This window comes from Leopardus geoffroyi, chromosome E1 (genome assembly GCF_018350155.1).
Source record: "Leopardus geoffroyi isolate Oge1 chromosome E1, O.geoffroyi_Oge1_pat1.0, whole genome shotgun sequence".
NCBI lineage: Eukaryota > Metazoa > Chordata > Mammalia > Carnivora > Felidae > Leopardus > Leopardus geoffroyi.
The window spans coordinates 56,477,627-56,488,940 of NC_059330.1; the positions used below are offsets into that span (position 1 = coordinate 56,477,627).

Below are 11,314 nucleotides of genomic sequence, written 5' to 3' on the forward strand. Positions count from 1 at the left end.
ACGCTCAACCGACGGGGCCACCCAGGCTCCCCTCACTCCTATCTTAAGTTAGAGGTGACCACGCAGCCCAGAAAGGCGAAACGGCTTGCCCAAAGTCACACAGCATTAGGAAACAGGCTGGCCCCGGGAGTCCAGCGCTCCATCCCGGGGACACAGCCTCCCTGGAAAGGCCTTGCCCCATTGACGTCCTCTCCACCCCGCACTTACGTCTCAGGCACACAGCTCACTCTTGGCCCTGCGTACGGGTCTTGCTTTCTATGAGTGGAATTCATTTAGTCTCTGGGTTACTACTGAGCACTTCTGCTGTCCCAGGCCCAAGAGATTGAAGGCATAGCCTGCATTCAAGGAGTTCATGGTCTGGGAGATAAGACTTTTCCTGTCTGTCAGCTGAATCTTCCCAGGCAGCCAGGAGTCCTCCCAAGGGGCGGAGGCTGCTTCCTGCTTCTCCTGCAGCCCACCCAGGGGTGGTGACCTCCCCACCCCTCCTTGGGGAGCTGATGCTCTGGCTGTTGCTTCCATTGTGTGTGGGGGCTGGGCAGGCCAGCCTGAGGCTGTGGGATACAGGATACAAAGCTTGGGGAGGGGTGGGTGTGGAGAGCGCAGGGAAAGGGCTAGGGGTGTCAGGTTGGTACTAACAGACTTCCTTTCTCAAACTCCAGAGGGTTGGCCTTCCGCAGGGAACTGGAGAACACTTTGCTCTCCCCGTGTGGGATGCTGGGTGCTCGGGTCTGACAAGTGGGGGCCCCATCCTTGGCTCTCTCACTGGCCCGTGAGACCAGCAGGGGCCCTTCTTCCTGAAAGTCTCTCCCTATTCCTCCCTCACTCATCCTATCCTCCTTAGGGAGGAGAGTTCCAGAACCAAAGATTAAAAGCCCCTTGATGTTTGAAAACAAGCACAGGGGCACCTGGGTGGCCCCGTCAGTTGAGCATCCGACCTGGGCTCAGGTCATGACACCGCGGCTCGTGGGTTTGAGCCCCGCGTCAGGCTCCGTGCTGACAGCTCGGAGCCTGGAGCCTGCTTCGGATTCCGTCTCCCTGTCTCTCTGCCCCTCCCCCGCTCACACTCTGTCTCTCAAAAATAGACAAACGTTACAAAAAAATTAAAACAAGCACAAACACCCTTGCTGGCTCCCCCACCACCCCCGACACAAGCCCCAAAGCCCAGCTTCCAGTCTCCAGCTCTGTGCTCCTGATGAAACAGGTCGGGGCGTCCACTCCCGTGGTGAGCCCCAACTCAGAGGAGCCTCGGCCAGCCTTGGCTGAGGTACAGGAGAGCGGGCCCTTGGGTGGCTCCCAAGAAAAGCCCTGAGCCCTGAACTGAGGAGGGGAGGCAGAGGCCAGGGACAGCTGGCAGGAAAAGACAGAATGAGCAGCACAGACGCGGGAAGAGCGAGTCTGTTTAATGACACGGCTGGGACTGGTTACAAACATCAGAAACTACAAAAGGGCAGGCAGTTGACGCATGGCTGCAGGAGGAGGGACGGGAGGGGACACAGGCACAGCAGCCACAGCAGCCAGACACCCTTGAGGATGGTACACGACCAAGGGACACACATGGGGGGGGGGGTCCCCCCGCATCTCTGACCCAGATGGGTGGGCAGGACCAACTGCCAGTCAGCAGCCAGGGTGGGGGGAGGTGGGGAGGGAAGGCCCGAGGCCCGAGGCCCGCAGAGCCCCGGGATGGGGACATCTGGCCTGTCATCTCTGACAGTAGCATAGAGCCCCTGCTTCTGCTGGGATCCTAAGCAGCAAAGGCAGATGGGGCTGGCATTCGAGGCTTCTTTACCACGGCCCCTCCCCCAGGGCAGGCATCCTGTCCCACACGCTGGCCCCTCTGCTGGCCCTTGCCCATATGGGCTGGAGCAAGTCAGGGAGCCACATCCTTTTGGGGGGGGGGCAGGGGGGAAGCCAAATCTTTTTAACCTAGAAGTGGAAAGCAGGAATGTGGGGAGCTGGTCAGAGAATGGGCTGAACTTGGCTGGCAAAGCTGGGTCACCCCAACCCTGCCCACCCAGGCCCTCGGGTCACCCCAACCGTGCCCACAGGCCTAGATTCTCTCCGACACGGGACCCCCCATCTCTGCCACAACACTCTGTCCTCTGCCCAGAAGCATGACAAGGACCCCTCCCTGCCCCACACGCAGATGGGCAGAACCCAAGCTTCCCAAGTGCCTCTGGGCCCCTGGGCCCCGCAGATACACAGTATAGATATGTATGTATATATATATATATATATTTTTTTTTTTATATATATAGATCGTATATAGAATATATCTGTATATATGGTAGATGTGTGTGCGTGATGCTCTACATAGGTGACACGGGACCTGCATGCTGGCCGGGCGGACAGAAACGGGGCTGGTTTATTTCCGGAGAGACTCGGACCTGCCCCGGACTCCTGCCAGCTGCTCAGCTGGGTCTCTGACAGAGAGTAGAAAAGCTAAGAAGGGTGGGCCCAACTCTTCGAGGAGGAAGGGTACCCCGTCCCCACAGGCCACTGAGCTGGGGTCAGCATCCAGGCAGCCAGCGCCACCTCCTGGCGGCTCCGGTGGGGACCGTGGCCACAGCAGAGGCTGCCTCTTTCTGGGAAGACGAGTCAGGGATTCCTCCAGCTTCCTTGGCACCCAAGGAGGGTCTTCAGAACTCGGCCTTCGGCTCAGGGTGCTGCCTGGGAGGGGGGAGGAGAGAGGGGGGGTCCTATGGCCCCGAAGAGGGCAGCGTGGCCGGAGGGCTGTGGATGAGATAGCAGATGAAGTGAGAGGTTATGGGGGGAGGGGCATGCAGTGGGACCAGGGGACGCCGGGAGGGGGGCAGCGGGGAGGGATCAGGGGATGGCAAGGCAGGACAGTATCTTCCAAGAGACCCATCACACTGCAGCTTGGAGGCAGCCCACTAGACCCCAGTTCTGCGAGGAACCTGCTGTGTGGCCTCAGACAAGTCAGGTCCCGCCCCCACCCGCCCCCGGCCCCCAGATCTTTCTCTCCACCGTGCGAATCACATCTGAAGTAACATCAACTGTGTGAACGTGTTTCACACACTGCAAAGAACCCTTCCAACATCAGCGCTTTTTCTATGAATTCTGAGACCCCCGTGCCTTCACTCCGGTTGACCCGGCTGGGTACCCTTCCTGCCGCACAAAGGCATTCTCTGCCCGTAAAGCCCCTGTGCTGGCCCCCCACCGCTTCCCTGATGAGAGAAACTGGACGGAAACCCTGCCAAGACCCTGCCGTGTAACTGCCTCCCACTGTCTCAACCCATTTGAACCTTAGCAGCAGGTTGGGTGTGTAGGCCCCGGGCCCAGGGAGACATGCCTTCTGGGGGCCCACACCCCCGCCCTCAGGAGACCCGGGTGGGGGCGGGGAGAGTGTGCCAAGGGACGAGGGGACAATCCCCTCCATGTCTGGCGGGGGTGGGGGTGGGGAGTGACCTCAATTCGAGATGCCCAAGTCTGGATGGGGGCGGGGCCCCCGTGGCCCTTCGCGGCTCACTCTGCGAGGAGCAGCAATGGGCAGGCTGAGATTCTGCTGGTTTCTTCGTGTTTGGGGTTTGGCGAGATGGAAGTCCCAGGGGTCCAGCTGGGGCAAGAGAGGGGAGGGGACAGGGCTTCGTGTCGGGAAACGCTGTCCATGTGTTTCTGATTCACTGGGGCGTGCACTGGCCAGCGCTCTCTCCTTCTCCCCCTCCGGTCCCTCTAGGCCCCTGTAAAAAAAAGCCCTTTTCTCTAGAAGCAGGAAGTCTTGTCTCCTGGCTGTAAACAAACTCATCTCCGGCAGCAGCGAAGAAGCCAGGCTGGGGAGAGGCGTGGGAGGGCAACCCCCTTCCCCCCAACTGACCCTCCCTGGCCCCTCTGTCTGCTTCCGGCAGCTCTCTAGGCTCTGCCAGCACCCCCTCTGGCAGGTAAAGGTCTCTTGCCTGCTTCCCGTCCACCCTGGGGATCTGGGGCAGATCCCCAGGGCCCAGCTGTGCACATCTGGAGTTGCTGCCTGGCTGTAGCCAGAAGTTCCCGAGCTCCCCGAGCTCCCCTCCCTCCCCGGGTGGTGCCGATGTGGGGGGAAGGGAGCAGGAGCACGCTGGGGCCAGTGTGGTCAGCGGCAGGAAAGTCAGGAGGCCTGGCCTCCCAAGGTTGCCCTCCAGGGACCTCCCCCAGAGTTGGGCCCGGAGGCCTGCGAGCAGGAGGTCTAGGAGGTTCCGTGGGCCAGCTTGGAGCCTGGGGAGGAGACGCGCCTTTTCTATGGGAAACTGCTGGGAATGTTTCTCTACAACGCGTGTCCTGAGCTGCTGGCTGACCCCTGCTTCCCATTCCCGCCCACGCTCCTCTCCCTCTTCCCTACTCGAGCTCTGCCTCCTCCGCCCCTCCGTGGAGCTCCCAGAGCCGCCTTGCCCCTTGGGGGCCCAGGCAGGCCGGAGTGTTCCCAGCCACCATGTCTAGGGGCCAGCCCTCCCCTCGTGCTCTGACTCGGCTGGAGTCACTGAGGCTGGCCACCCTCCTCGAGCCCATCCCCAGAACTGGGAACCCAGCCTCCAGGGCCAGCCTAGAAGTAAACACCCCCCCCCCCCCCCCGCCCGCTCCATGGTGTGCGTGGTGGTGATACCCACGCAGGACCCTCGTGGGCCTGGGCACGTGCACGTGTGTGCACACGTCCTTGTGATTCTCTGGCTCCAGCCCCGTTGAGGCAGAGGCAGCGGGGAGCACTGGTCAGCCTTAGATGAAAAACAGCCCCCACGTGGTTGGTACCTAGGGAGGAAGTTGCAGGGGCTGGCCTGGGCTGCCTCTGGGCTCGATGAGCCAGCCTTCCTGCTAGGAACCTCTAGCTGCTGCTAGACCCTCTCTCTCTGCCTTGGGCCGCATTGGTGTTGGGCCCTCTGGGTGCTCTCTGGTTCTAGGCAGTGGGATGGCTCTCCTGGAGGAAGACTTGTCCGAGGCTCACTGCTCTGAGTAGCCTCGAGCAGGCGCCCTGGGCTCAAGCCGGCCCGTGCCTTTCCCATCGTGCCTGCGCTTAAGTGTGCCGGACCCCAGACCCAGCCTCTCGGAAGGGTTCCCGCCCCAGCAGTCAGCTCCAGTGCCCCAGGAGAGATGGGAGGTCAGGGGGCAGGGGAGGACACAGCAGGGAGGCTGCCCAGCCCACCCTCACCCCTCCTCACGTGGTGGCGTTGGGGACCTGCTGTACCCAGCCCACTTCCTTGTAGGCAGCAGTCACATGGCTGTAGATGAGGCCACGCAGCTTGGCCCAGGCTCTCTGCGTCTCTGGTGGGAAGTCATTGGCAAATTCCTCGGCGATCACTTCCAGAATTACCCCGGAGAGGATCTGGGGGCAGAGGGAGGAGCGGGAAGTAGATGCCTGGGCGTCTTGCTCCCCGAAGCTTCCCAGGGCCCGCAGCACCCCTACTACCCAGCGTCTGGCCGAGGACATTACTCCCGACACAGCAGCCTGGCAGCTTTGGGGACCAGACACCTTCGAGACCCAGCCCCGGCTGCCCTCCAATCCTGCTGCCCCTCGCTGTCACAGCCACCCCAGGGGAAGAAGCTGGGCTGCCCAGTGGTCACCTCTGCTGCCCCCTCCCCGAGCGTTCCCAGAGCAAAGCAAGGTGGGTGGTTAGAGTGGCCGCACCCACCCAGCCACGTACCTTGAAGTACACGGGCTCCACCTTATGCTTGAGGGCGTGGGCTTTGCCCACCAGGGCGAGCACAGAGGATACCTTCTCGGGGTCATGTAGGTTCTCCACGACAGTGTTGAGGGCCCCCATGACCCGGCAGGCGTGTTTCCGCAGCTGGGGGCTCCGCTCCATTTCCAGGGGCTCGGTCATGTGCTTGAACTGGCTGAAGTACTGCTTGGCGGACGGGAAGTTCACGAAGAACCTGGCAGGAGGTGGGTGATCGCTGAAGGAGGGGCAGCCCGGCGCCGCCCCGAGGTGGCCAGGATACAGGGGGTGCGGGGTAGGAGAGGCAGGACCAGTCATTGTTTCGCCACCACGGGTGCTGTCTCTCGGACACAGGCCCTCCGTCTGGCCGGGCAGGCTTACATGCAGCCCCCCACCTAGGTCCTGGCCATTTCTGTCGGCCAGACTTGCACTGACCATCGGCTCTGTCTCTCAGGCCTCTGCCTTCCTTGCTCTGGCCTCCTTCCTAGAACCTACGCGCCCTTCGACGCCTGCTCCAGTCACAGCAGGGACACTAGGAGCTCTAGTTCTGGGATCTCGGGCCAGTGCGACCCGGGGCAGGTGACTTCACTTTTCTGGGTCTCAGTTTCCTCATCCGTGCGATGGGCATCGTTGCTCCTAGCTTGTTATGAGGCTGCGCGGAGAGACCGCGTGGGGAGCCCTCAGCACAGTAAATGCCAGCCTTCATCACGATAAAGGTAGGGCTCTCTCTGTGAACAAAGTACAGCCCAAGTGACTCAGCTCAGGTCACGCGGTCAACGGAGAGAAGCAATGAGACCCAGTCCTCCCGCCAGCTCCGTCTGTTCCCTCTTCACTACCTGCTTCCCTCCTCGGCCTGCAGAACATATTGATTGGGTGATTTAATTAAAGCTATTGACTCACCTTACCCACCTCGCGTGGTTCTGTAACCACTTCACAACTCTCCGAAAAGCCTGCACACGTCTCGGGGGCAGACCCCAGGTCTTTCTAGCTCTCTCCTCCCCTCCCCAGCTTATCTGAAATTGTCTAATACACTTCATTAGGTCAAACATCACTTTCATTAGGTCACTCTCCTGCTCAAAAACATTCACCGGCTCCCCGTTGTCTACCAGCCAGAGTCAACGTCCTTAATCCGGGATTCCGGTCCTTTAATTTGGGATGAAACTGTCCCAACTCAAGCCATCTTCCTCCAGCCCACGTACTGCTGGTAAAACATTCCTCGAGCGTGCCAGCCTTTCTGTCCACACAGTGGAATGTCTTCCTTACTTTTCCTCTGGTCAGACTTGCCTTCCCAGAGTGCCCAGGCTGTGCCCGGGGGCTAATACTTTCCCCTCAAGGCCATTAGGGGTTCCCTGACACCTTTTATGGACTCTTTCCCTTCTGCCTGTTGGATTGGGTCCCACAACCCAACGGCAGAGCCTGGCTCTCACACACCCTCTGACCCATCACCTCAGGGCCCAGGGCCCTGTGGCCTGCAGGATGATACTGGAGAGCTGACTGTGGTGGGAGGTCACACACAGGCTCCATCGGAACTTCCCACAACGGGATGGAATGTCTTGGGCCTGTTTTGTCAGGTTGTTTCACACCCCTGGGGTATCTCCCCCCTTTGCGATCAGAGAAAGCCGATAATTTGCCAAATCAGCCCTTTGGCCGAAGAGCCCAGAACAGATGCAGAAAGTAAGGCATCTGGCCCAGGCCATCCCTCCCGGCGACAAAGCGGCTGCTGGCGGGGGAAGTGACGGGGACACAGTCCATGTGGAGACCCAGGGTGACCTTGGGCAAACTACTTCACAACCTCCTGTCCGCAAACGCGAGAGAGGAGATCCTCTGGCTCGGTACTTCACAGATATTCTGGTGGGGGCCAAATGAGGCAATGAGGCTGAAAATACACTGGATTTTTCTGGAGAGGCCCTGTAATGAAGGACAAACGTAAACAGCCCAATCTGGACTTAAATGAGTATCTTAGACTTCGGGCGTCTCACATCGCAATAAAAATAATGATCGCGGTTCGCCCGGCGCGTGTAACAATATGCAAAACGCCCCAGCCTGTTATTTCATTTAATTGCCTCGACCAAGCAGTCATTGTATCCATTTCACCGAGGAGGAAATAGCAGGGAATACTCACTGAACACTTACAGATTGTCTCATTAATCCTGCAAAACGCTCCTGAGGTTGCCACTGCCTTTATCACCACATTCTGTTTTAGGAATCCGTGCCCAAGATTGCCCAGCAAAGTGGGTAGCAGGGCCAGGAAGGAACCCAGACGGTCCCTGCCTCGACGGCTTCCCCACCCTGCCTTCGGGGAGGTGGCTGTGCCAGGGAGATGGTGGCCTGGAACCCAATGGGTCTCCTGCCTCAACACCCAGGGCCAGGTTGTGGCCCCTGAGAAGTGACAGTCCCAGGGAGCGGCTGCGCTGGACCAGGGGAGTCTAGGGGTCGTGTGCTCTGTTCCTTCATCCGGGCTTCTCTCCCCGTCCCCTCCACCCTTCCACGTGTACTCTCGACCCTCCCAGTCAGCCTTGGGGAGTTTCTCAGCTCCCAGAGGCATCTGGGTTTCCAGTAGAGCCTGAAATAGGCTTGTCTGAGTGCGAGGGGGAAGGCGGCAGAGTTACAACCGGGAGGGGAGCCTTTCTAGAGCTGGGAGGGGAGACTTTCTAGAGCTTGGGCGGTCGCACTGCAGGTGCGGGGTCTGGCTCAGACTCCAAGACTGCTTCTCCACGGCCACCGGCCACCGCCACTCCACTGCTTCGTGGCTGCTCACTCCTGGGGCAGGGGGAGGGGGGAGGACGTGGGGGTGCGGCTGGCCTTAGCCCAGTGGGGAGGGAGAACCTGAGAGTGATGGGTCAGACCAGTTTCTCAGGCTCTCACTGGGGCCCGTCCCAGTGGATGTGAGTAAAGTTGGGGAGGGGGGCGTGACAAACTGGGGAGGGGCCTTTGGGACACCTGAGAAGCTTATCCCTTATAGCCCCTTTAACCCAGCCCTCCCCCAACTGGCAGGTCATGGGGCAGAGAGCAGGAAGAGACCCAGGAGAGGAAGGTTGGTGTGGCTTGGAGGAGGGAGGCTGGCAGGGAGGAGCTGGGCTCCAGTCAGCACAGAGGTGGGGTCAGGTGAAGTGTGGCCTGGGCTGACCAGCAGGCGAGACCTAACTGCTATCTCGGGCCTTCTCAGATTAATTGTGGGCCTCTCACCGAGCACTGAGTACATTGGTAAATGCCCCCCTCCCCCAGCCCAAACCCAGCCTCCCTAAGAGTCGGGAATGGGGAACTGCAGGGGCACAGAGAGAAAGGAAATCTTGCCAAGACATCAGCCTCTCCAGAAACAGCCCTGGCCTTAGTGGTCAGTTCCCTCTTCTGCACCACCCGGCCCCCCCCCCATTCCTGGGGAAGTTGGGCGGTACCCCAGGAGCTGGATCTTGGACACGTCCCCTCCACGTCCTCCCTGGCAAAGGGCAAGGTATCTGGACAGAAAATCTCCAGGGTCCCGTGGACTCCACCTCCTTTCTTCCGGGTGACCCATGCGCTCACCGGGTGCATCCTGAGGCCTGGTGGGCTGGCGTGTGCCAGCATACACGGCTAAGAGCCACCCTCCCGGGATGCAGTCTGGCACATCTGTGACTCCACGACCCACAGTGTGCTTGTGTGGGTGCTCCCACGTGCAGGTCGGCGCCTCCGAATGTCTGAGGGCTTCGGGATCTGAAACCCCCTCTTGGTCTCCCCGCCATCCCCCCTGTGTTTCTGGGCCTCGGAGCTGCCCACATCCCCATATCCCTTCCTCTAGAACCCTCCCCCAAAGAAGAGGCCACTCAAGAGTGCTTCTTGTTCTTTTTTCTCCAAAATCTGTTTCCCAGTTGGAATCAGGGCATATCAATATGGAGCTGGGCAGGTCCCAGGCCTGGGGGAGGCAGAAGGGAGAGAGCGTCGGGGAGGCCCAGGAGCCAAAGCCGGGCCAGGACTGGGAGACAGGCGTGCATTTCAAGTCTCCTTTTCACAAGCAAGGGTTCACCCTAGCTCCAAATAGTAAGACTGCCCTACTCTGCTGGAGATCCGGCAGCTTCCCTCTGCTGCTGACAGGGGGTTGAGGGTGAGTTGCGGGTCTGCCCCCCCCCCCCCGCCCCGGGGACCAGCGCGTGTGGGAAGAGAGCATCAATCTGCAGCTATAGTCAGTCACTAGCTTGTGGGGGTTGGGGACATTAACTACAGAGGAACGGTATGTGTCTACGGGGCCTGGAGATGTGTAAATAAGTGTCACTTCAGGGGCATGTGGTACCTGGATAACCTCTGAGCCCAAGACACATGGCCTTTCCTCCCCAAGTGGTGGTTTCAGGGTGGAGCCTTGACTCCTGAAGCTTCTTCCTTTCCCTCCACCAAGCTCAGCAGGGACTCTACCCTAGGGACTGCTTGCTTCTCTACTCACCTGTGCCTCACCTGGGAGCTCCCTGCCCTCCCAGCCCCTAGGGGCAGCAAGGGGCCGGCTGGGAAAACTGGACCCCCCTGTGACCTACTCCTTCTGACCTCTATTCTCTGGCCCTTGGCTCCGTCCTTCCAAGAGGTTTTGAACACAGAAAGGGGCTGCGCTGGAGAGAGGGGTCTGCTCCTCTTTGCCCGCCTTCTAGGCTGAGCCTCAGTGTTCCTGCCTCTAAAATGGGGAGCCCCCGACGAAGGGTGGGTGAAACGTGTGCCTGTGACAGCTGGGCTGGGTGGCTGGGGTCGCTGGTGAGGAAGGCATGGCCAGGAGTTCTGAGGCCCCGGGAGAGGAGGGGGACAGAGGCGTCCTCCTTCTGTGTCTGCCTCTTAGTTCCTAGCCCCTCGCCCAGAGCCAGGACGGGCTCAGCCAGGGCTTCGCCCACCCCGGGGAAGCCCCACACTGCCTGCACCCGGGCAGGCCCGGCCCCAATTTCAGCCGGAGAGGTGGCGCCGAAGGAGCTCAGGAGCTCGGACCCGGGGCCAAACCCGCCCCTGCCTGGAGCCGCTGCCGCCCGCCCTCCCCCGGACTCGGGCTCGGCCGGGGCCGGAGTGACACCTACCTCACCAGGATGGCCACCCCCACGTCCTCGCAGTTGGCATAGAGCCGGGCCCACGTAGCCTGCACCGCCTTCCTCTCCGCCTCGGACAGCTCCTCGCTCCGCTCCCTGCGCTCAATCTCCATCTCGCCCGGCACTTTCTCCATGAGCAGCTCCAAGCCCAGCCCGGCTTCGCTCGGCGGCGGCGGGGCGCGGGGCGCCGGGCGCGGGGAGCCGGGGCCGGCTGCGTGCGCGGCGGGCGGGCTGGCGAGCGAGGGGTAGAGCGCGCCGGAGGGAGGGAGCGTGTCTGTCTGTGCGCGCCGGGTGTGTGTGTGTGTGTGTGTGTGTGTGTGTGTGTGTGCAGGGTATATGTGCGGGGGGCGGGGGACCGCGAGCGGGGGGCGGGGATGTGGTCTGCTGGAAAAATGTTAAAAAAAATAAAGCCGCTCCAAACCCCCAACCCCGCGTCGGTGAGCCAATTCCGGCAAGGTGAAGGCTGGGCGGGGTGGGGGCGACGCGGCTGGCGCCCGCCGGGCCACCGCGGACCTTGACCGCCGGGCGGGGCTGGGGCGTAGGTGTGGTGGGAGCGCTGGGGGGCCTCGGGGGGAGGGGGCGGTCACGCGGCGCCGGGCTGCGCGGGCCGCACAGGAGTGCGCCCCAGGCTGGTGCGGGGGGCGG

At 61.3% G+C, this 11,314-nt stretch overlaps 1 protein-coding gene across 3 annotated transcripts; it reads right to left on the reverse strand.

The window, feature by feature from the left end:
• Nucleotides 1–1,384: 1,384 nt before the first annotated feature.
• On the reverse strand, nt 1,385–11,229 carry CYGB (cytoglobin). 3 transcript variants are annotated; one of them, XM_045489716.1, is made up of 4 exons: nt 10,661–11,229; nt 5,625–5,856; nt 5,168–5,305; nt 1,385–2,730 (listed from the first exon to the last, which is right to left on the reverse strand). In XM_045489716.1, the coding sequence occupies exons 1-4, from the start codon at nt 10,801–10,803 to the stop codon at nt 2,656–2,658; spliced, it is 588 nt and encodes a 195-aa protein (XP_045345672.1). In that variant the 5' UTR covers nt 10,804–11,229; the 3' UTR covers nt 1,385–2,655. The 3 variants fall into 3 exon arrangements, with proteins under 3 accessions (XP_045345672.1, XP_045345674.1, XP_045345673.1); XM_045489718.1 differs by having other exon boundaries at nt 5,132–5,305; nt 10,661–11,222; XM_045489717.1 differs by having other exon boundaries at nt 5,142–5,305; nt 10,661–11,217.
• Between the last annotated feature and the right edge of the window lie 85 nt (nt 11,230–11,314).

Coding starts and splice junctions, on each gene's coding strand:
- CYGB (XM_045489716.1), bottom strand. CDS start 10,803: ATGGAGAAAGTGCCGGGCGAGATGGAGATTGAGCGCAGGGAGCGGAGC. Junction 5,306..5,624: donor TGGAGCCCGTGTACTTCAAG/GTACGTGGCTGG, acceptor CTCTGCCCCCAG/ATCCTCTCCGGGGTAATTCT. Junction 2,731..5,167: donor CCTACAAGGAAGTGGGCTGG/GTACAGCAGGTC, acceptor TCTCATCCACAG/CCCTCCGGCCACGCTGCCCT.